General features: G+C 43.7%; 1 protein-coding gene and 1 long non-coding RNA gene across 6 annotated transcripts in view; one reads left to right on the plus strand and one right to left on the minus strand.

Moving 5' to 3' along the window:
- Positions 1-5,172, minus strand: part of LOC129119075 (uncharacterized) — an 18,441-nt gene extending 13,269 nt beyond the window's left edge. For both annotated transcript variants that reach the window (XR_013182350.1, XR_008534069.2), the window contains exon 1: positions 4,530-5,172. This is a non-coding gene — a long non-coding RNA (uncharacterized LOC129119075). The remainder of the gene's footprint in view (positions 1-4,529) is intronic.
- On the plus strand, positions 791-23,280 carry TEF (TEF transcription factor, PAR bZIP family member). 4 transcript variants are annotated; one of them, XM_077178630.1, is made up of 5 exons: positions 791-1,116; positions 11,383-11,709; positions 13,185-13,405; positions 14,041-14,252; positions 16,166-23,280. In XM_077178630.1, the coding sequence occupies exons 1-5, from the start codon at positions 1,014-1,016 to the stop codon at positions 16,185-16,187; spliced, it is 885 nt and encodes a 294-aa protein (XP_077034745.1). In that variant the 5' UTR covers positions 791-1,013; the 3' UTR covers positions 16,188-23,280. The 4 variants fall into 4 exon arrangements, with proteins under 4 accessions (XP_077034745.1, XP_077034746.1, XP_054486765.1 ...); XM_054630790.2 differs by lacking the exon at positions 791-1,116 and adding an exon at positions 5,506-5,801; XM_077178631.1 differs by having other exon boundaries at positions 14,041-23,280.
- The last annotated feature ends 631 nt before the right edge of the window (positions 23,281-23,911 follow it).

The following is a 23,911-nucleotide window of genomic DNA, read 5'->3' on the forward strand; positions in this document are numbered from 1 at the left end:
ACAGGAACAAACTGCGAAATAAAGGCACTTCTGTTGAAATACCACACTCAGCAAAAGAAAAGACCACAGCACATGTAAGATGCTTCTTCTCACACCAGGTTCTGAAAAAGAGGATCAGACCTTTATCCTCCTGCCTCCAGTCCTTTTCTCCACGCTAAAAATTTCACTGACAGGAGAAGAGGGGCTTTGTGTGCTCAAGATCTTACTTAACCAGCTGTTACCAGGGTATTTGCAGGGTTCATGAACTCTCTTCCTGTATAGCAGTGCTCTAAGAGGAGGCTGTTTGTTTCCTGATAAAATTCTGTGGCACTTCAGAAGAAAAATCCTATCTTTTGGGGATGATGCACACTTTATAAGAAAGAAACCTTGTGCTATTATCAATATTAACTTAGGAGGGACACGCAGTAATTGTTGCATCACATACAAATAATGTCACTATCTTTATCTCAGCTAAAAAGTTAGCAGGCAGATGCAGACAGCATGTGTATCTCCCTGTAACAGCCTGCACAGCTTGGAGCTCCTCAGAGCCTCGCAAGAACGTGCCAGAGGATCCCTCTCCTGTTGTGTTTGCAGCCAACATGTACCCCTAACAGCATACACTTGCTTTTTTTCCCCTTCAGACACATGTATTTGTTATAACACCTTGGGAAGGAAAAGGGTGCTGCCTTTGCAAAGTTAGATAACTGGCCCAGTTCTTTGCTGCCGGATTGGCTGGGAGAGGCCCTGTAAAACCACGCTGGCCAGGCGCCCAGCCCAGCCCTGCAAGGCTGCAAGCTATTTCCACAATTGGCCACTTCAGAGTGGGAGAGGGGGAGGTGAAGACAGCCAGGCAAGCTGCATCTCTGCCAGGCTGCTTCCCATTCTCCTTGTTTTTTCCGAGCCAGAGCAATTCGGCACACCCGCTCCGGGTGCCTCCAAGCCCATCTTGCAACGCCCAGGATAGTGGGGTCTGAGGTTGGTGGCCAGGCACCTGGCCCTCCTTTAGCTCTGCTGGCACAGTCCCAGGACAGGACATGTCAAGCTGCAACACCCCTGGGGGCCCCACTGCCCTGGACTTTCCGGAAGTCCTGAAGTCCCTACTGGAGTATTCCTTGCCCTGGACCAACAAGATGACAGGTAGGATTGAGGAAATATGTACTGGGGGTTCTGTTTTGATTTCTCCATCCCCTCCTTCAGTTGCAAGGTGAGAAAGGGGCAGATGTTGTTTGCTGCAAGCCCTGCCAGGGTGTGTTTCCTCAAAGTGTCCAAGTCAGACAGGGAGTCCTGGCACTGTGCGTGTTGTGCAGCTAGGAGGAAAAACGGAGGCAATGGATGGATTATAAAATCATGCTGAGCTCCTGATCCTTTTAATCTCTGTGCTCAGCTACTTCTTGGAAACCCTCAAAGATTCATGCACAGAAAAGGCTTGGGCACTAATGTTCATGCTCCTATAGAAGCAACTTCCAGGATTGCTATTCGTTGTTGTCCTATGGTTAATAACCACTAAGTCTCCAGACATTGCCTTTTCCCAGACTCAGACTGTCCAGAGAGCCCAGCCTGCATGGGGCAGGCTGACTGTGCAAACTTTGTTTAATTGTTTATCAGTGAAAAGCTGGGATAGAGAACATAGCAAATGCTGCATTTTCTTTGCAGGAGTACTTCTGTACTCCTAGGCTTTCTTACTCTCTGTGCAGCATCCTAGAAAACAAATGAGAAGAACCCAGGAGGTTAATTAGTGTGGGCTTTCACTATGCTGAACACTTTGCTCATGCTGCACTTATGGCTTTGCTAATGCTGGGTCTGCTCCAAGCACCCATCACAGTCTGAGTACTCTCTGGTTTTGGATAGGATGCTACAGACCCTTGACAAGCCACTTTTTGGTTGCTGTGTTTTAATGTTTGCTGCACAGTGCTGGGGAGGTGTATGGGAACACCTCAGCACAACAAGCCTATGTCTGGGCATGAGAGAGTTGAGCTCACAGAAACAAACATGCACAGAGCTTGCTCTTCTCTAGGAAGTTGCTACCAGGACATCCAGGCAGCTCTGCAGTGTTGAGGGGCAGCAGAACCCAGGAGCAGAAAAGCCAGATACAGTGTGGAGAGGGACCCTGCTCTCGCTCCAGGGTCAATGGGAGAAAAGGCTGCTCCTGTGACAGTAAAGCATTCATGTAAGGAAAGGTACCTGCCTACACCTGCTGTAATACTGTGAGCCCTATGGCACAGGCACAGCTCCCTGTGGAAAAGGGAAATAGGGCAAGGGGAACTGCCCCACCCCTAAGGGGCTCATTTTGTCACATTGCTCTGCTGCTGCCTCCTGTGAGCTCTCTCTCTCTTCTTTGCTGAGACTGCCCACTAAGAGGTGTGTTTACATACCACACGTATGAAGTGCCACTGTTTGTGTGGACCAGGGCATGTTTTCCCAGCTGACAGTACCCAGGTAGAAAGTAGAACTGTCTGGGAGGAGGCAGTAACAGCCAAGGGCAGCTCATGTGGTGCAGAGCTTTGCTGTGGCTAAGTTGAGTTTGGCTGCTTTTCTGGGATCTCTGCTCTCCACGGCCAAGTGGATTCAATTAATCCAAGGGAGGAGTGCTGGCAAAACCTATCTGTTTAGAGTAGGGGGTAGAGGAGAGATCAATGATTTGAAGAGAGAATAATTTAGTCTTAACTGAATGTGACTTATTTGGCAGCTGAGAGTGCTGTTTTGTGGCAGCTTTCTTCCTCAGCTCCAAGACCACCCTGCCTTTCCGCATCACTTCCCACAGTCCTCAGAACTGTCTTTATTATGCTGCCTCCCTCTCCAGACCAGCATTCCCATCATGGCCCTCTTCCCACAGAGCTCAGTTCTCTCCTTCTGGGTCTCCATACTTGGACAGCACTCATCTGGATTTGCTAGTTCTCAGGCCCCTCTCTGAAATTCTCTATTCTGCTATTCAAACCTCCCAGTTGGGCTCACTGTACATCTCTCCCTCACACCCTGTGCCCAGCAGAGAGCTGCTTATCACTTGCCTCCCTCCCTGCTGCACCCCAGAACTGGGCTGTTCTGTATCATCTGGCCCTGACAAGACTCCCAGCAGCAACAGGCAAGGCTGCTGCATTCCTCTCCTCACATCTCATTGTCCTCCACTCTTCCTTCTCAGCTGCAGAGTGAAAGCAAATGTAAAAATCCCAGACAGATCCCCTCTTAACCAAGAAGGTAAAGCTTGTGGTACAAGCTTGCCTGCTTTCTGTTGGCAATTGCTTTGAACACCTAATCCCCAGAAGCAGTGAGGAAAAGCTCTCAGGGCAGCCTGCCTCCTAGCTGGCAGGGCAGTGCTAATGCTGGAGCAGGGTGATGTGAGAAGCAACCCACAGGAATGTTCCTCAGGAACTCCCTCCCTCCTTCCTGCCTTTGGGAAGAGCAGCTAATGCTGTGTAGTCTAGACCCTTTCCAAGGAAAGTCACAACTCACAGGGGTGCACAACAAAACTTCATACAGTGGAGCATGGGTGGAAATGTGCTGGAGGAAGAACATGGTCAATCTAAAGGGAAAAGCCCTGGAGTAAAAGCTGCTGAGTGGTTTTAATAACCTCCTTTCATACAGACATTACCCAGCAAAGCAACTGCCATTGAGCTCTGCAGGGGTGATGTGCACAGACCCTGTTCCTTGAAGGAGTGTTGTACACTACTGAGGCACAGCATCATCCTTGGGGGCCACCAGCATTGACAACAATGGAACAAAGTGACCATGAGAGCCACAACTGAATGGGAAGCCTGCAGCCTGCCCCACTTTGGCTGCGTCTACTTGCCTAAAAGCTGCTCCTTTGTGACCTCACTGGGTTGTGTTCTCTATCACCTATCAGTAGCTGTTTCCTAGACAAAAGCACCACTGTGGGCTTGCTGCCCCTTGCCAAACTGCGTGTGCTGCCTCTGTCGTGTGTGGTCTGACATCTGTGTCTCATTACCCTCTGTGAAGTGGCATCTCCCTTTCACACATGTGCCTTTTCTTCCTGCCAGCTGAGCTTGGCAAGGCGGAGGGAGTCCATGGAGCACACTGGGCAGCGGAGCATGACCTGCTCTGCCTGCTTCTTGCAACTGGATTTATCAGCCTTGATAAATGATGCATTAACCTGCGCCGTTGCAGCCTATACTAACAGGGTGGCCTTTTCCAAGCTTCCCGTTGGGCAGCATGTGTGCAGGAGTTGCATCGGGAGTCCCGCCCGTTCCCTGTGAAGGAGGGAGCAGATTGGGCCTCCCAGCCCACGCAAGAGAAGTAGCTGCTGGGTAGGGCAGCTCCACATCTGCCCAGGTTGGGTGGAGATGGCCTCTGGTCCTCATTGCAGTAAGACATTGGAGAAAAACACCTACCCTGTGTGACTTCACATTCCATTCCTTTTCCTGGGGCATGTGCAGAACAGTTTAGACCTGATTTTGGTTTTGTTTTTTTTTTTTTTGGTCACAAAGACCATCAGGGTTTATTAGTAAGGGTCAGGTAAAATCGTGCTTTGCCAATTAAATTAAATGTCTGAGGTTTGTGGCAGGGAAGTTCAACCAAGCAGATGCCCAAGTGCCTACCTGAGACGAAGATGTCTTTTATTTCTGCTGGCACGGATAGGAATGCCTCTGCTCTCGCGGCTGTGTTGGATGCAGAAGGGCCGATCCCTCCCTTTCCCGTAGCTTCGCTGCAGCCCATCCTGCCGAGGGAAGAGCAGCCGCTGCTGACAGGAGAAGCCTGTGGCTGCAGCATGACATTTCTGCGAATTTATTCATTTGTGGGAGAGGCTCCTCAGTATCCACCTGAGCTCTCGGGAACGAAATTGGCAATATTTGCTCCCTTCTTGTGTTCAGCAGCTTAAATCCTAGCACGGCATCCTTGCTGCTAAAGCAAGGGAGCCGCTTGGAGAATCACAAGAATTTCTTGTGATCATGACAATTTGGAAAGGCGGCCTCTCCTCCCTTCCCCCAGCAGCCCGCCCATGCCAACACTGCAGTGAAGTCCCTCTCCCTGCCCATGTTATGTAGGGCACGCCGCTGCGGGCATCGTGTGGGACGGAGGGAGATTAAATCCAGGGCACGCGCGAAAGGTGATTTTAGGACCCTAAAGGAGGATACGCAAGGGCGGGCTGGAGCGCTGGCACCGGGACAGGGCGGGGAGGGGGTTCGCAGCCGTCGCGCTGCCGGGACGGCTCTCACGGACGCCCGCTCGGCCGCGGCCCCCTCAGGCACCGCCGGGCGCGCGGAGGCGCAGGGGGTGCGCGGCCTCCCCCCGCCTCCTCCGCCCTCCTGACGGTGACGCAGCGCCCGCGGGAGGAGCGGGAGAGGGCGGGGCTCCGAATGCTAATGAGCTCCGTTGAGGCCCCGCCCCTGCACGTGCCCTGGCGGGCGGGGGGCGCGTGCCCGCGCCGGCCGCGGGGAGGGCAGGGCGGGGAAGGCGGGGCCTATCCGCGCGGGGCCACACCCCCTCGGGGGGCACGGGCCAATCCCGGGGCGCGGAGAGGCCGGGCCGGGGCGGTGCCCCAGAGCTCATGAATACTGAAGCACGCGCCGGGCGTCAGCTGGCCGCGCCTGCGCCGTTCGCTCCGCGCTTCGCCGCTGCTGCCGCCGGGTCCCGGGGAGCCGCCGCAGCCCCGCGCCGCCGGTGACCGCTGACAGCCCGCCCGCCCGCGGGGAGTATGCCCGGCCGCGCCGCGCACCAGGAGGCGGCGGCGGCGGCGGGAGGACCAGAGCCCACTGCGGCCGGAGGGAGCGCGGGGGCCGCCGCGCAGCAGGAGCGGCGGGGCCTGGCGGGCGCGTTCCCGCTGGTGCTGAAGAAGCTGATGGAGAACCCGCCGCGGGAGGCGCGCCTGGGTGAGCGCGGGGGCGCGCGCGGGGGCAGCGGGAGCGCGCGGCGCCCCCCAGTTATCCGCCCCCACCGCCCCCTTCCCGCCCCGTGGCTCGGAGGGCGGGACCCGCCGGGTCACGGCGGGACTGGCCGCGGGGGGAGCACCCGCGGGAGAGGCCGCACGCCCCGGCCCTCTCCCTCCGCCCCGTCCCTCCCTCCCTCCGCCCTCTGGCCGGCCGAGCCAAGAGCCGGCAGCACGGGATCGCTCCCCGCCTCCGGGGATCGCCCTCTCCGGAGCGTGTAGGTGCCTGCGCTGGGCAGAACCGAGCGCTGCGGGAGCGAGGGGTGGGCAGGAGCCGAGACGCGCCACGCTGGTTTTAGTCCCTCGGCTCTCTGCAGCCTCCCCCGCCTGTAGACGCGTAGCCGGGAGCAGCAGTGAGAAGGTTTCCAGGCTTGCTTGACCTTAATTGCTGGGAAGTTGCCCGATACACGAGTAAACAGTGGATCCTCTCAGATTAGGTTCGGTGATAATCCATAAGGGTATGAGTGACTGCCTGCACATGCAATCCTGCATGGGCTGGAGCTGCCTCTCTGCCACTGCTGATGTGGACAGCAGCTGTGTCAATAACAGTGCTAGTGCTTGTAGTCTTCGGTGCTCATGGCACACTTTCTTTTTTCTTGGCTTTTCTTTTCTTTTCTTTTTTTTTTTTCCCCTTCTCATCTGGCAGTATTTTTGCCTTTCTGAGTATCAATTTTATTTCGAGGAAAGCTCAGGATTATCTGCACTGCTGTTCTAGCGTATAATAAAAGAAGTCCTTACACCTGTGAATTTTGAGGTTAAAAATAATTTTTTGGTACAGTAGACAACATCCAGGGTAAACCACGGCATAAGCAAGGTTGTCTAGATTGTTGCCAGTGAGGATCCTATCTACCTTGCATGTCTAATATTGCACAATACCCTGTAAATCCATTTTGTGATTCTGGAGACTATCTTTTTCTCCTTTCTGCTAAAAAAAAGTCAGCTTGTGATAAAGGTTTTAGTTATGTTGCTATGGTGCAGGATGCTGCAGCACACAGAATCTTGAATCTGCAAAATAATGGGATTTCTTAAGATATTTCTGCACCCAGTCCTTTTTAAAGACATTAGTGCCAGCAGTAGCAATTTCAGTATGGTTGCTGATAGGGATTTAGTGACTTTGTCTTGGGGCTGATTTTTGTGTTCAGAATCATGTGATGTGGCCTATGGAGATGTAAAAATCTGAAATTAATATGATTGTGAGGTAGTGCATTTTTCTAAAATTAGAAACATTTGATGCTAGATTGATTACTAGATGACCCCATTCCAGCTCGTGAGGGTGCTCAGCTGAAGCTTGCTAGTGAGTCCATTTCATCTTGATTATCCCTCTCCATTCATGGTGTGATAAAGTTCAGGTTGTTCTTGTTCTTAAAATTTCTCCATAGATTTCCTTAGTTCACTTTGTTCTGTTTCACTTCACACTTTGTGGAACTTGTTGCTCTGTGTTTATTTTGGTCTCTGATACTTGTTTGCATATTCAAGACAAAAGAAAGAATGCCTTCATTGTCAGCAGGTAGTTACTCCTGGTTTACAAAAGGTTTGTCAATAGACCTGTGACTCAATTGACTTCAGAGGGTCCTTGATTATTTTCTGTTCTTTTAATTGTGATACACTCAAAATGTTAAAAAATTACTCATTCACTTAATCCAGTGGTGCACTTTCAGCAAACTTTCTGAGAAAAGACCCTGTGCTTTTGTCTGGAATACCTATTGACAAAAAACACAGTTTTCTGTCTTACTCTGTAAGGAATTGTATCAGCTAGCTGCAGTGTCTGTCCATTTGTAGTCTCTGCAAGCTACCTGTGGGTTTTCCAACTGCTGTGGGTAATTTGACTACCCACTCAAAGCAAGCAGCTTTCTAATCCTCCTGAGCAGCAGAGGAGGGAGGTCAGCCAGTTCCAGCAGAATGCCATCCCCTTGAATACCCTGCCATAGACTAGGTACAGCTCACCAGTCTTGCTGGGAGTTGGAGGGATTAAATAAATAAAAATAATTCTATTTCTATAAAAAAAGGAAAAGTCCCGTGGGTTAAGGGAAGGCAATTATTATTCTGGAGCAGAAGTGTAGGTCTCTTCCATTAGTAAGGAGCTGCTGCATACTCTCCAAAGGATGCCTTAATCACCAGTTGCATGCTGCTGTGGCAGGAGAAATGCCTCAGCAAACATCACAGTAATGGGCATTAGGGATAGGGAGCCCTGCAACCTGCCTTGTTCCATCCTCACAAGTGGGACTAAAGATTTATGGAGCAATCAGCCCATACATACATACAGATATATATATATATATATGTGTGTGTGTAGTGGTTTCAGTATAATTTCACAATATTTTTTTGGTGAACAAGAGGAAGTTTGTCAAATAAGTATTTGTTCTTTTGTGGCTGGGCTAGCTCATGACAGCATGGTGGCCAAAATCTTTTGGTTGGTTTTTGGTTTAGTTGGTTTTTTGGTTTTGAGGAAAAGCCAGGACAGGGAATAAAGCTCTTTTCATGCTGCTACTTATGGTTAAAACAGCAGTATTTCCAACAGTTCAGTAACTGGAACGGTCCACTTAAGTCACTGAGCATAAACTGGTGTCCTCACTGTTGACAGCAAATGTAGAGCCCAGTTAATAGGTCACAGTAGCAGAATGAGGGGGCTAAATCAGACGTGAGCCATCATCAGCAGAAGTACAGTCCAGATTTATCAGGGTGACCTTGAATCACTGCAAATGGAGCCTCTTAGGATACTGCAGCCCTGCTGTCAGGTAATACCTGTTTACACTATAAATATCTTAAGAGAATTAATCTTTCAGGTCCCTGTGCTGAGGTAGGCAGAAACTTCTCCCTCAAGATGTAAGAAGTTAATTAGTGTTTCATTAGATGTTGTGCACCCAAGCAGGATGTTGTGTGGCAGAAATAAAGATTAAATTAGTAGAAAGAAACCCGTGGGAAAACATCAATGCAAAAATGATCATACAAAGGTTTTACCATGTTATGTATCATCTTTGAAACAGATGAGCTCCCAATGTGTGTTAATTTCTGCTGTTTTATTTCAGATACTGTTAGAAGTGAGGGAGGAGAGAGAGACAGCATAGCTAAACAAAGACAGCACTGGGGGCCCAGTGCTTGCTGAGTTGTCAACTTGTAGCAAAAGGACAAAAAATTTCAGATGCTTTTCTCTCGTGGAGGAAGGATCTAATGTGGTGTGAGCCAGGGACAATCACAAGAGGAAATTGGAGGAACCACAGTTTTTCCAGGTTACTGCAGGACAGCAGGGTGATCATGCACGTCCAAAAGGCATTAAAAGATCTGACAAGAGCCACATATCCAAGTAGTGTAGTCTTTTTAGCTTCTGCCTTCTGAAAAATATTTTTATGCCTTATGTCCAGTCTAACAATCAGTTAATATTTTTTTCCTCTCTTGGAAGTGTCCTATTAGATGTTGCAAAACAAAAGCACTATTAAAACTGGCTTAACTTATAATGGTGTACTGTTGTTTTCCAGAGTTAAGAAATTTTTTTCCTTTTAGTTGACATTTTGACTTGAAATTGCACAAGTTTTTTAATCATGCTAATTAAAAATAGTTATTTACAAATAATTAATTAGTGTGGATTTGTTTTGGTACTACCTTTACTAGGATATCATCCACAATGTCCAGTGCAAATCTGGGTTTGCTTGTGCTGGGCACTATGAAGTGTTGGGGAGTACACAATCTCTATTCACAGGTGAAATGTTGGTTCCAATTTGGTGGGGTGTGCTCCAGTAGTAAGGGAAGTTCTCCTTATATATGGAGTAGATGCTGTTTCTTCACTGGCTTCAAGTAGGAGCTGTTTAGAAGCATTCTGGTTATTTACACCATTACTGTTAATCTGGATGTTTGCTTTGTCCAAGCAAAGGGTAGGAAAGCTGCAAAACTCCCCATGAAAAGGAGTTTATAGCAGGAACAAGAGCTGGAAGATGGTGATTTGGAGGGAGTAGTGTGAAGTGGCAAGGAGAAGGCCAAAAGCTACAAGGTGATATTACCAAAGCTTAGGTCCAGGAGCCACTGGTCTGAATTCAATGTATCCTTTAGGTACTTGCTCTTGATCCCAAGCTGGTGGCTGGTGAATACTTTCTCAACTCCTTGGTTTAAAATCAGTATCTTCTTTTGTATAAAATATTCAGAATACGGTAGATAATTTACTTTGTATGGCAGCACTGTTCTTTAAGCCATAAAAAGCTCTTTCAGCCACAGATCCACACCAGCTAAGGCAACAGCGGAAGGAATGCCACTTTTATCAGAATAGGTTTTATATAAATAGGCTTTTCTGATTTAGAGCCGAGTTTCACCCCCACTTCCACCCCCGATAAAGAAAAATGCTCCTTTTGCATGTTGTAGCCAGTCTGTAAAACCCTAATGCCAAAGATTGGTGCATTTTATTGGGCTAATCTCTCTTAATACTGGAGATCTAAACTTGGTCCAGTGTATGTCCTTGGAGTCCTTGTTCTATTGAACAGAGTATTTGTTGGCTTCCATGGTAATGCCCAGTTTGCAGGTGATGAGGGTACAACTGGTGACTGTTCCTTCCTTTTGACAGCAGTGCTGGCTCAGTGCTGGCAGTACTAGCACTGTTTCTGGAATGCCTCCTTCACTGCTGATAGAACTGCATGGCTGCATGGAGAACTGGATCAGGAAAATGACTTGGATTTTTAATTTTTTTTCTGCCAGCTTATTTTTATCTCTTAAATTATGTAATTATTCCATAACTTGAGTTTTCTGCTTGGATTCTGTCCCAGACAATTGTTAAGATTCAGTAGCTATGGGGAACATAGAAACAGCCATTTTTCTGTAATATGTGCACTGTAGCACAGTAAATGGAGAAAAACTCATCAGTCTCTTGTGACTTGGGGGTGTGATGTGGGAGTGTGCCTTATTAGACATCTCCCCAAAGAGTGAAAATTGTATGTAGGTACTCTGAGCTATCTATAGTGAGCAGCACTTGGAGCTATTGCTTTCTGTGGACATGCTGAGTCATTTCAGAGAGAAATGCTTCTAAAATGCTGAACAATAAGCATCCAGGTCTCTGGTGTCCTATGGACCTTTTGACTGATTTTCAAATGTAATCTGAAAACCCATGTTCCTCTCCCATTTGTATTTAAATTATTGTTCTGCACCTTCCTTCTTTGTGCATAGAATAAGCTACTCTGCCTCCTCAGAATTTTCTTAATGGTTTCCCATGTAATCCTGCTTAGGGACACTCGCTTTTGTTGTCTTCTGAGATGGGTATGTGAAACCCAGGCTGTGTTGCAGTGACTGGTTAATAAGCTCCATGCACCTTGGTAAGTTGTCAGCAAAGATGCTGCTCTGCAGAGCTGCTCAGCTGCCTGGGGTCCAGCCATCACAGGGGGTTAGAGCCTTCCATACAGAAATGTTCCTTTTCAACATCTGGTTTTCCAGATCATGTCATGAGGCAGAGCCATGAGCTGAATTTCCTTTCATGGGGATTTTGTTCGACTCTTAAACCTTGAGTCTCTCCTGTGTTTCAGCTTGCACAGTGACCTACTTGTATTTTTCAGATAAAGAGAAGGAGAAAATAAAGCTTGAAGAAGATGAGGCAGCAGCTGCCAGCACTATGGCAGTCTCAGCTTCCCTCATGCCACCCATTTGGGACAAAACTATTCCTTATGATGGCGAGTCTTTCCACCTGGAGTACATGGATCTGGATGAGTTCCTGCTGGAGAATGGAATTCCTTCCAGCCCTACTCACCTGGATTTGAACCAGAATCCACTCTTGCCTGTGGCTGAGCTGGAAGGGAAGGAATCTGCCGGTGCTTCCACTGGTTCTCCTGCATCATCCTCTTCCACTGCAGTTTACCAGCAATCTGAAGCAGCCTCCAGCACAGGTACATGGAATAATATGGGGCTCTGAGGGATTTCTGTTGTTCTCATATTAAAAGGTGTCTCTGTAGATCAAAGAAGAGATATGCTAACCTGTCAGTGTTTGCTGTGGCAAGTTAAACAGTTAAACATGCTCAATGTAGAGCTGTAGTTCATGTGTCAGTTCATGAAGATGCTGCCTCTCCTTTTCTTTCTCTCTTTCCATCCTATAAAGAATGAGTGTCTATCAATGTGCAGTCTGTCTATCGGTGTGCTGTCTGTTTTGCTTTTGAAATTATAAGAGCTGAAATAGCAACATAAAGTATTTGCTTTCTGGTATTGCTAATATAGTATTTTCTCAACTTGTCCAGCTTCTTACTTTCTCAGGTAATTTTACAACAGATTTGATAGCTTGTCATAAGTCATTTTTACTACCTTTGGCTGCTTGGGTGAACTTATGTGAACTTAATGTACCTCAAATAACAATGTTAAATAGAAAAACAATGAAGCAATCGTTATTGTGGTAGCCTGGGAAATGTGAAAACAGACACTTGGAAAAGGTGTTTTAATGATGCAGTTTGATGTTCTCTGGTGCTTTGAAGTGGGAATGGAGGAACAACAAACAAAACTGTGCTTAAATGGTACTAGGAAACTTCATTTGTACTGTGGAGATCTTCTCTATTAAAGAATTCAGCTGCTCAGTTTGCCCTAGATTTGGAGTTTAAACATGATAGCCATCACAGTACTATTTCATGAGCAAGCTTAAAGAAAGCATTTTGCTCTGGACCTCTTTTGTGAATCTGTGGGAAAGATAACATGGAATTCCTTCCATAAATTACAGGGTGTGGCTTTTTTTCTAGGTGATATATGCAAAACTTATTTATTGATCACTACTGCACATGGCAGTGACATGCAGTTTTGCAACTCATGTATATGAAGTTTTGTAAACAATAGATTAATATGATAAAGCTCATATGAACACTACCAGTGTCAGACTTCTCTGTTGGGACGTTTATTTCCATGTGGAAAAGAAGAAGAATACTGTTGCATTTGTAGCAAAGTCTCCTTTATTTAGTCAGTTGTTTGGAAATCTACTTGTCTGACCTTTGAAGGTCCCAGGGACTGGGGTCTTTGGGCAGGCTTGTTTCTGTAAGGATTTGTATGGCACAACACTCAGGCTGATACAAGTTTCTCCCTTCTTACTGCCACTGAAGGTGCTTTTTGTGTGTGCAAAGCATGTCATTTTTGCCAAGGAAGTATTAACTCCTGTCCTGCATCTGTCTACTCATGTCTGTTATTCTGGCATATGCTTCTAGAGTTGTATTACAGACTGGACTGTGAACTCTTTCTCTGTACCAGCAGCAGTACAGCACCCACCACACCTCAGGGAAACACCAACTAATTCGATGAGATATTTCTCACCACTGGGCAATAAAGTTGGCTTCTTTGTTGATTCTCTTCATCCAGCTGAATATATTGTAATTTCTCCTCTTGTTGCCAGAGTCCCCACCACAAAATGAGAGAAATACTCCCAGCCCCATTGATCCTGACTGCGTAGAAGTTGAGGTGAATTTCAACCCTGACCCTGCTGATTTAGTGCTGTCCAGTGTGCCTGGCGGTGAGCTCTTCAATCCTCGTAAACACAAGTTTACTGAAGAGGACCTGAAACCACAACCTATGATTAAAAAAGCCAAGAAGGTTTTTGTCCCAGATGAGCAAAAGGTAACAGATTTATTGCTGCAAACTCTTCTAGGCTTTGATAAAAATTTCTGACTCTTTGTCCAAACACTTTGACATACAGAGCTAATGCAGTTTACCTACATGATTGGTCAGAAGCACTGCCAAGAATAGAGTTGGCAAGCCAGCTGCTGTGCTTGCTGGTTTTCAGGTTTTGGTATCATGAGCTAATTACTGGCAAGGAGCAACTGATCATGCTATACACAGAAATTAGAAGAGCTATCAAGTCAAATCCTCATCACCTGCACTTTTGAAGGCCATTGTCTATATTTGCCCAGTATTGTGTCTAATCTGGACAGATTAGACACAATAGAACAGGTGGTTTTATGTAAAAGTTCACTCCTGAATTGAAACTAAGTAAAGGAAGCATTTCAGTTGGACAGCTTCTTAATACCCAAGTCTCTAAATCTCTTTAGTTCTAGCAAACCACTTGGTTAATGCTAAAAGAAGACTTGTGTAAAGATGAAATCTTACAGTACTGTGTGGTCTCCATTTTGATGTCCAAGCCCTGCAAACCTATGGAGGAGATTCCTCAATAGAGCAGTCAGTGTGAATATCGTTATACAATAAAGAGGTGTCTCCAAAACACTTGTCAGTTTGGAATCTTTTTTTTAATACAGGATGAAAAATACTGGACAAGGCGAAAGAAGAACAATGTGGCAGCAAAGCGTTCCCGTGATGCCCGGCGGTTAAAGGAGAATCAGATCACAATTCGGGCGGCCTTTCTTGAGAAAGAAAACACAGCCCTGAGGACGGAGGTGGCAGAGCTGCGCAAGGAAGTGGGACGATGCAAGAACATTGTTTCTAAATACGAGACCAGATACGGACCCTTGTAAGCACACCCTTTTCCTTGTTAGGGCTCTTTGTTTTAGCCTCTTAGACTTCTCTGCCTTCTGTAGAGACTCCCAGAAATAAAGTTTATGGAGGCTTTGCCATTTTGCATCTACACTAGAAAGAAACCAACAAAACACAAACCCTGTTTCTGTTGGCACAACTCGTTCAGGCCCTTTCCTGATCATTCTGTTGTCCATAATCTTAGTGTCCATATTTAGAACCTTGTTTTCAACACTGATAGAACATTTTCTGATGTCATACAATTGAACAGATTCACCTGTCTGGAGGAATCAATGTGGATCCCTCCAGACTGGAGAGAGCTTTTGCTATCTGTTCTAACCTTCATTTTTAAGTGGAGAAAGAGCCTAGGAGACTCTCCTCTCTCTTTCTTTTTTTTTTTTTTTTATGTTTAATTTTCAAACTCTTGCTCTTTTCTCCTCTCCATTCCACCTCCCCCTCCCAGTAAAAGTGTAAAACATAATTTTAGAATATAAGTAGATGTTGCTGGGCAGCATCATGAAATTGTTTCCTCTCCCATTCAGAGGCACTAGAAAGTATCTGTTGTATAGAACTCTGTTCCTGCTGAGGAGGAATAGGAGAACCTTTAGGACAGGAAGACAGGAAAACATTCAATCTCTTGTAAAAACAGAAGTATTGCAAGGTGAATCTATGAATGTTATGCAGAATGGAGTCAGTGCAGTTTAGATTACAATACTGTCTAAATGTCTTGATAGGTTCTAATCCTGGATAACTTGCAGAAACCAAGGAGAGAGAATAGTGAATCACTCGCTTTACATATGTGGACAAAATAATTTGATGTGGGTTCTAGACTGTATTTCTACCACCACCCCTCCTTTTTTTCCTTAGGGGGTCTTTCTTCTTGAACTGCTGATAAAGCAGCATGTTGCACTTAACTGAGAAGTAAGGGAGATTTAGAAAAAGAGGTCTGGCTCATTAGGCTGAACCTTGAGTCCCAGCTGTTAAAAAATGGCCAGCACCTTATGCTTTGAAAGAAGGGGCTTTTTTAAAGAAGTAAACAAGCCACTGTTATTTTACTGCACCTTACTTGTTGTGCAAGAGATTGAGAAAGAGTTTTGGTCCTTTGCCTCGTGAACACACTATGGGATAAGCTACACCCACTATAAACGTGAACAGTTTACCTCACTGTCTCCTGTGTAGCAGTATATCTGGTCTCTCCACACTTGCTGGTTCTATCTCCAGCATGTTTCCTGATAGAAAATTAGCACACAAGACTTGCCCTCTGGGAAGTAATCCATTCTCAGCACCAAGCACTGCTTCAACAATATATGGTGTTAAAAGAAAAAAATACGCTGTGTGTGACGTTGAGACCTTCTTCACGACCTACAACTGCAAGAAGTAGAAGCTTTACCAGAAGTATATGTCTAGAAGTCCTCTTAACAAGAGAAGCTGTCTTAAGAGAGTGGCCATGTCAGAACTCTTAGGCTATACTTCCTGGCATAATATTTATATTAAGGAGTAAATGTGGGATGGTGATGTTGCGGGTAGTTGCAGTTCCTCTATTGAAATCTGAAAATACAAAAGCATTAGGGCTTATTTTCTATGCTAAAGACTAGCTTGTCTTTTAAACATAATGTGGAAATTATGAGTTTAGAGCAATTTTGTGTTGAATTCTTAAGGAAGTGGAGAAGCAGGCTAATCCACAACACCTAATGTATGCTTTGAACTATTCCCCCCCCACCCCCCGCTGTTATGCTCTTAATTTGACTAGAGTGGCTCTTGATGCAGTGTTGGTCTAATTTCTTTCAAACATACTAAAAATTGTCACCCTTTCAGCAGGGGTTTTTTCTTTCACAGGGTGGTTTGTGGTGGTGATGGTGGGAAGTATGTTATAAATAAATTGTCACACTAAACACTTTGCTTTGTTTAAAGTGACTTATCTGATTCCGAGTGATGCAACTTTAAAGACTTTTAAAAACAAAGAAACTAAAAAGCACACATGAATCGCCAGTCTTCAGAGTGAGCAGTGAAATCTGTGAGGTGTCCCAACACAAACAACTGATGATGACCCTGCCTGCCTCCTTGCCTGCAAGTACCCCATCTGACTACCCAGGGCTGGGCATGATGAAAAGTGCAAAGTCTCCTTAATTCTGTATATGGCTTTCTTATCTGTCTTTCTCACTGTAACTATGAACTACAATAAGCTTACCTACTGGGGTTTTGTCAAGACACTCAAAGTTCATGTCTCAAAGTCTGTTGACAGCCTGTGTGAATAGTGACTCTTCGTTTTGGCACTCAAGTGGAAGAAGAGAGGGAGTTTTAAATGAAAGTGTCTGTATATATAAAGAACTGCTATATTTTAAGACTCTTTTCCCTGCAGTATAATGAATTTTATTTAATACTGCAGCTCACTTCTGGTACAGTGTAGCGTATTGTGGAGTACTGTCAGTGCAGAACTAAAGACACCGGGAAGACAGCAGCCCATAATGTGTGAGACTTCAGTGCAGAAGATTACAGCAGATGTACTGAAATGATCCAGAAAGCACCACAGTGTGCCATACAGGGAGTAATAAACCTCTATCAAATGACCCACGTAATAATAACCCACGTCGGTGGCTTTCCTGCTCCACAGCTACACTGCTGTAACCTGCCTTTTCCTTTAGTTCATTTATGACGCTCACTTTCTTTTATGGTATCTTGCTGAAAAAGGATCTATTCTTCTGCTAACAACTTAGCAGTCATGGAAAAGGTGCTATTCTGAGCTGCTGATCTCCAAGTCTTTTGGCAGTCTGAAACTTCCGAATGAGTATTAGCTCCAGGAAAACAATGACTATTAGTTGCCATATTACCATTTTCTGTCTCTTGACTGCAGGACAACTGTGGTGCTGAAGGTGAAACAGCCAATGATATCCCACAGTTACAATGGGCAGCTTAAGAGTGAGGACCCTTGTGCTCGTGTGGGAGGGTAGATGAAAGCTTGGATGGATTGTGGTGATGTTTATTGTGTTTAGAAGATGGAGGAAGTAGGTGGAAGTTCCGTTGTAAGAATTTCATTAGCATAACAAGAATCTGCTCTTACATTAATGGAGCTTGAGAACTAAATCTGTGTGGGAAGAGCAAGAGTAGTTACTTTCTAGGAAAGGAGTACAGGGCCATGCTTGTAGCCAAAATGGAGCTTGTAAGACAGGAGTGTGTTCATGCCTGGAGATTATTGAATAGCATACACCTCAAAAAAAAAAAACCAACCTTGAAAGCTTTCTGAAGCACAAGTGCCAAAATTATGAGGCATGACTAGTTACCAGCATAGCTCAGTGCTATCATATTGAACAATTATTTTGAGTTTTTGTTTACCCAAGAGATTCTACCCCTGATTTCAGAGCAGAAATACAAAGAGAAAAATGTGAGAAGCAGCAGCTAATATTGTAAGCTTAATAAAAAAAAAATATCAAAAGCGAGGATTCATAACCTGTGTTTGACAGCATAACCTTTGTACAGAGCTTATATATTAAATGTAGTTTTTGACCTATCATTTTTAATGGACGATGTACTGAAGTAAAGAAAGTGTTTTTAATTTTTTGCTGGTTACCAAAGTATACCTATGAGTGTATTATTATAAAGCTCTGAGATAATCCTGGGATATTTTTATCAAATAGATAAATATCTTAGTTCCATGTTGCTGATATGGCAGCATATGTCTCTACCTGTATTGAGTACTGCTGATTTGGACTGATATTTTTGGTTTGTACTGGTTTTTGCTTTATTTTGGTGATAAAGGCCCAAACCATGGATTAAGAAAAACAAACCAGCAAGAAAACAAACAACCATGACAGCATGTAAATGTAGCAACTTTTTTCATTTATACTTTCTAAATTTTCAGTTAGCCCTGGCATGTTCTTAAATGTCATGCTTCCTGTTTAAATCACAAAGCCAAAAGCTAAATAGCTGGGCAAAGAAGTTGCTTCATTTGGATCCTACTGTGCTTAGGAATATCTTTTAAATACTTACATATTGTATACAGGATTTGGTTTTGCAGTATGTCATGACATTTTAGCAGCAAAATATTCAGTCAATGAGATTAGTATGTGCAATTCTATTGTTTTATTTCTGTTATCCTAAAAGCTTACACAGTGGAAACTAACAGTGAATGTTCATTAGATCTTTCTTTCAGAGAAGACTGTTAGCAAACATTTGTGCTTCCCTGTAGGACAATGCAGATTTGCACAATCTGTGATTTATGTGTCTACGGGTTGCAAAACTGGAAAATCGCACTTTAGGGTGAGGGCAGCTCAACTTTTGTAGCTGGAGAACTTGGTGGTGTTGTTATTAAGAAGCAGTATCTTTAAAGATAGATGAGAGGGTAGTAACTATTTAAAGGAGTGCAGATATAGCCACACAGAAAATACTGTGTAATGCTGAACTCCTTTCTCAGTTTTTTACAGTCTCAGGGAGTTAAGTTTATTGCTCCAGAGCTCCCTGCTCCTCTCGGAATGATTCACTCTATCATTTTGTTTCTTTGACTAGGATGACAATCCTATCTGTAAGTGATAACTTGGGTATGTTTTCTTAGTGATCATAAGAAGAGAAATACTCTTTTGGCTCAATTTGAATATTAAAAGATGCTGAACTGACACTGTTAGGGTTTGAAGTTCTCTAGCCTTGGAACATACTCTGTAGAGGCCATAAGTTTGCCTGATGCCAACCTACCCCATTCCACAAAGGGACCATCTCCAAGGGGAGAGAATAAAGGGCATATGCACCTTTCAGCATCACTGCAGGGATTGCCAGGAAAGAGAGCAGTTCATGACAACTGTACTTTCATTAGGAAGAAGATTGACACCACATGGCCATTTCGTAGTACTAACTTTGAAAATATATAAACTGTGGATGAAATTTGTGGACAACGAGTGTTGTTTTACTCTACAGAAGACAGCAGCTATGAATAAATAATGTGCAATTTTTAATACAGTATTGCTTTCATACATGATGATCTAATCTACATATAGTGGGTTTGTGTCTAAAAATTCCAAAAAGCTTAGTCTTTCACCTGTTGCCAAGATCTGCTCCCACTTAAGCTGGTGAAAAAGATCTCATTAACTCCCACAGGAAAAAGTCTTTACTCTTATGTGGTTATTGTAAAGTTTTAGCTATTGCTGGAGTCACGGGTGTCTTTGCTTTCCTCTGAAGCATTCTGTGCTGGGATCAGGTGGATACATCTCAGATTGCAGGTGTAGTGTTGGTAAACTGGTCCTGATAGTTTTGATATTCAGATAATCTGAACTCTGCTTTTTTTTGGTCCTCCATGGACAGAGTGAAAAAGTAGTGTATTATAAACTTGTGTTGGAGGAGAAATGTTTTCGGGTTGTTTGGTTTTTTGCTAAGCGTCTTTTTGCAGTAACATCTTACGTCTTTTCTGACAATTCTCCATTTCCTTGCTGTGCTGTTTGAGTGCCCAAGGTGTTCTAACTAGAAATCACTTTCAGCATTATCTGCAGGCCTGCTACTAATTGTACCAAATCAATTTCAAGTTGGGAGGTGCAGTGGAAGCCCAGCAGCTTTGGGAATGCTGTAATATTTTTTTTTTGTAGATAGCAAAAAATAATGGACCTGCACAGAGGAGAATATTGCTGCTTCAGTGTTGTAAGCCACCTGAGCTTAAAAGGGCTTTGTTCCTTGTGATCAGGTGCTTTCATTTTTAGTGAGAGGAAGGTATCTCAGACCTTTGTAAAATCCAGATAGGCTTTTGTTCACCCTTCTAGTTTTAGCTGCTAAGCACAAGATGAGAAATGCAAATTTATCTTAGTGCATAAATCTCATATTTTTGGCAACTTACACCTAAATCCATAAAGAGCAAAATCATTTGTTAGTGCTAGCATTGTACCTTTGCAGCACTACAAGACTCAGACTGGCTTTCTAGATGTTCAGATAATTACTCTGGTCTGTATATCTGCCACTGTAACATGGTGAAGATAGATAAACTCACAGTTGAAGATTGGGAGAATGGTAGAAAGAATAAACTTAACTAAATATCTGTGGAGATGCTAACACAATGCTAATTGAGAAATTACAGTGATTTAACTCATCATAATGCAAATTGGCATACAGATGTAATTTGTTAGTTTGATAGTCTGCTATCCCTCATGAGTCACTTTTGGAATGCAAACTTCTTGAAGTTCAGACACCTACAGGGAAAAAGGAATCCGTTGAGTAGGTACATACATAGATAGACATAGATACTTGGCAAGGAGAGCAAAGAATGAAAGAGGAAGAGGAGAGTAATGCAAGAGTCTGACCTGAGTGAAATTGCTAAAACTGACTCCTCACTGTTTACAATTTTAGGCCAATTTGAATCCCCTCAGTTTAGCATCATACTGAAGATAAGTAATTATTTAGGTCTTGGGAATCTCCTTGTCTTGATCCTACTTCCACAGTCCAGAAAGAAGTGAAAGGAATATACAGATAGGGAGAAGAGTTACTGCAGAAAGGCATGAAAAAATAGCTGTTGCTTCAATTAAGTGTGCTGTTGCGCTGGGACTTGACCTGCCAATGTGACCTGGTCAGTGCTGTCTCGTGAGGAAACTACTATCTGAGGCCCCAATCTTTTAAGGCCTCAATTCTGCTGTCATTTCTGCATGGGAAGAGCCCTGTATCTGTAGAGAACCATGTGGACTTCACAGGATCTGTTATTGAATGTGAAGCTCTGCCCAGGCAGTCAGCTGCAGAATTTTGTCCTTAACACACTGTCCAGTTGTAGTTATAGGGCTTATATTAAGTGTAATCTGGGTGCCTGTTATATAGCCAAAACCCTTGTTACTTCATTTTCCTAACTAAGGCATGAGCAGAAGCCCTTTGCTGTACAACATCTGTAAAAAACTTTAAAATGTACTTCACATATGTCTAGTAAATTAAGGCATGTGATTTTGGTCTGTGGGTCTCAACAAACCTTGCTCGTGTACCTGCCTGAATGTTTTCCTAGATCTGCAGCTCTGTTTCAGTGAGAAGGATGGTGGGATTTGTTCTCTCCAGGGGGCACAATAGCAGCTCTCACCTGTCCCACTGTGGTGACTGCTCGCTACTGGCCAGGATCAGGGATGGATGCATCCTCCGCACTTTTATGTGAAGTTGTCTGAAATATGGTGATTAACATAATTATTGGAATACTGTATTTTGTATAACTTAGAACATGTAAATACACTTTTAAAACTAATCTGTTCTATGAAGTAATAAATAAGTGCTTCCATTGTAATATCTGAATATTGTTAATGCTTCATGTAGCTTGATTTGGGATTATTTCTTTCCTAGAGAACTACAGAAATCAAAACAAAGATTGATGTTGTGGAATTCTAGTCTAGTTGTGATGCTTTCTATCAACAAAAAATGTTTTAAAAATAATAATGAGCTACGTAAGCAGAGAAACTAAGATTTTGAGGGAACTGATTCTCTTCCAGTCTTTCTTTAACAGTAGTCACTGATTACATTCATAATTCTACTCTTCCCATCCTGTTAGCTGGACAGTTGATTTGTTTGTGAGTAGCATTTGGAAAGTAGCAATATTAAATTATTTGTAAACTTCAGTGACTGAGGAAAACTAAAGCTGGGTGGTTTTTGTTCGGTGTGTTTTTTTAACTATTCTCTCTTTTGGCTCAAACAGATCTGTCTCCACCCTTCAGCCAGACTGCAGCAAGTTGCAGTGCAACAGTGAGTGACTGTTACTGAAGCTCATTTGTGACTTAGATAGTCTACATCTTTATTAGTTCCATTATGTACATAGATGACACAGGTTTCCTGTTGTGGTGTGGAGAGAGAGAGAAAGGGAATAATGACTTGTGCTTTTGCTGAGTACATGTTCACTGGATGCTGCACAGCTGGACCTTTCATCAGATTTCATGACCTTTTCTATCTTGTGTTAAAAAGAAAAAAAAATAGAAAACAGTGGAGTAAGAATCATAAGTAGTCTGCTAGGAAATCTGAACGCTTGGGTTTTGAGGAGGAGGTGAGATTAATCCATCAGCCTTCATGTAAAGAAATTAGTCTGTGATGACACTTTCTCCAGCCATCATGTAACTTTGTCTTTAATGCTGTACTGGAGCAGTCTCTTCTCTGGTAGCAGCTGTGTCTGCAGTGTTCCATAAATGACAAAGCCACATCTTTTGTAGTGGGCAGAGACAACGGCATCTCTTTTTATTTTCTTCTATTTTCTTTCCTCCTCTCTCAGTGTCTCTAGGCTGTAAAATAGCTATGAAACAGCTAAGCAAATGTGCAAGTTATTCTGAAAACTCTGTTCTTGTTAAGCTTTTTCAGACACATACAGTTTTTAACTGAATAATTTGAGGGAACTCCTATCTGCTATATTTGGCCTGAAATTCTGTTGCCTCTTGGATAAAAGTATTTTTTTGTCTTCAGATGTGACACTGATCTGTCCCATTCGTTCAGTGGGATGGATGATAAATCTGCACAGTATTTATATAAGATACAAATCTGATCTTAGTTTTACTGTGTGTTAAGTTGTTTAATCTCTTGGATGTCTACTCCTTGAGGTTGTCTATATAATTCCTGTATATGTAGCTGCTTTTTGAAGCAGTCCATCAAGAGCATTTGAGATCATCCTGACTGAAAAATTCTATAGAAGTGAAAGTGATAATAAAGCTTGTAAAGCAGCTGGGTAAAACTGTATTACCATAAATGGTTTTAATTTATATATGAATCTTCTGTCCCAAACTGCTTATTTTGTACATAAACCTAAACACTCCTGGCAGCTGATGGGTGAAAATAAAGGTGCTTAAACAGCAATCTAATGAGGAAAGGGCATTTCACTATTACAGAGTTGGTATTATTTTATATTTCCATTTATTACACTTTTTTAAATGTATAAACCACAGATTCTCAAAGTCTTCGGCTTGGATTTTGTGAGTAGTTTAAATCCTCTCACCTCTCTGCTCGTAACTGGTTTTTAAGAAAAAGAAAAGCTTTTGTTTAAAATGTAAAATTTTGACTGTATTAAATTCTGTTAGTACCCTTCCTTTTTAAGAAATAAAATGTATATTCCACTATGCTGAGATCCAGTAATTTTGTTCTCTAGACAGCATACTGTGTGGTGTACAGCTCCACTGCCAGCATTACACCTGCAGTTTGCAGTGAAGTTGGTAGACACTAAAGCAGCTGATCACCTTTTGGAAGCAGGTTCTTGCTGTGCATTTCCCATGTGTTAAATGTGCTTGGTAACAGGTATACAATTCCCTGCTTTTATTTTCTGGATTAACTGATTTCAAAAGCATTGCAAGGTTTTGTGTTTGTCCTGCAATGACTCTTGGTTGAACTCTCAGGTAGGGGGAAAAATCTGAGAACAAGTCAGCTGCAGACAACTTGGACCATGCTTTGTTACACTGGGGCTGAGAACACCCACAGAGTAATCAGAATTTTACTTTTTTTTCATGGGAAGAAGTAAGGTTCTGAATAAGTAAGGTTTTTTCCATGAGGACAGCTTTCTCTGTACCTTTCTATGTGTTTTTTTTAACTAAACCTTGGTTGGTCGGTTGATTTGTTGAAGGATTTGGTTGGTTTGTTGTTGTTTTCATTGGTGGTTGGGTTTCTTTGTTTTTGTTTTCCAAAAGCTGGTAATTGAAGATCAACCTGGTAAGAAACTTACGTTTTCTATATATTCACTGCATCTCACACGTGCTT

This window comes from Agelaius phoeniceus, chromosome 5 (assembly GCF_051311805.1).
Source record: "Agelaius phoeniceus isolate bAgePho1 chromosome 5, bAgePho1.hap1, whole genome shotgun sequence".
Taxonomy (NCBI): Eukaryota; Metazoa; Chordata; class Aves; order Passeriformes; family Icteridae; genus Agelaius; species Agelaius phoeniceus.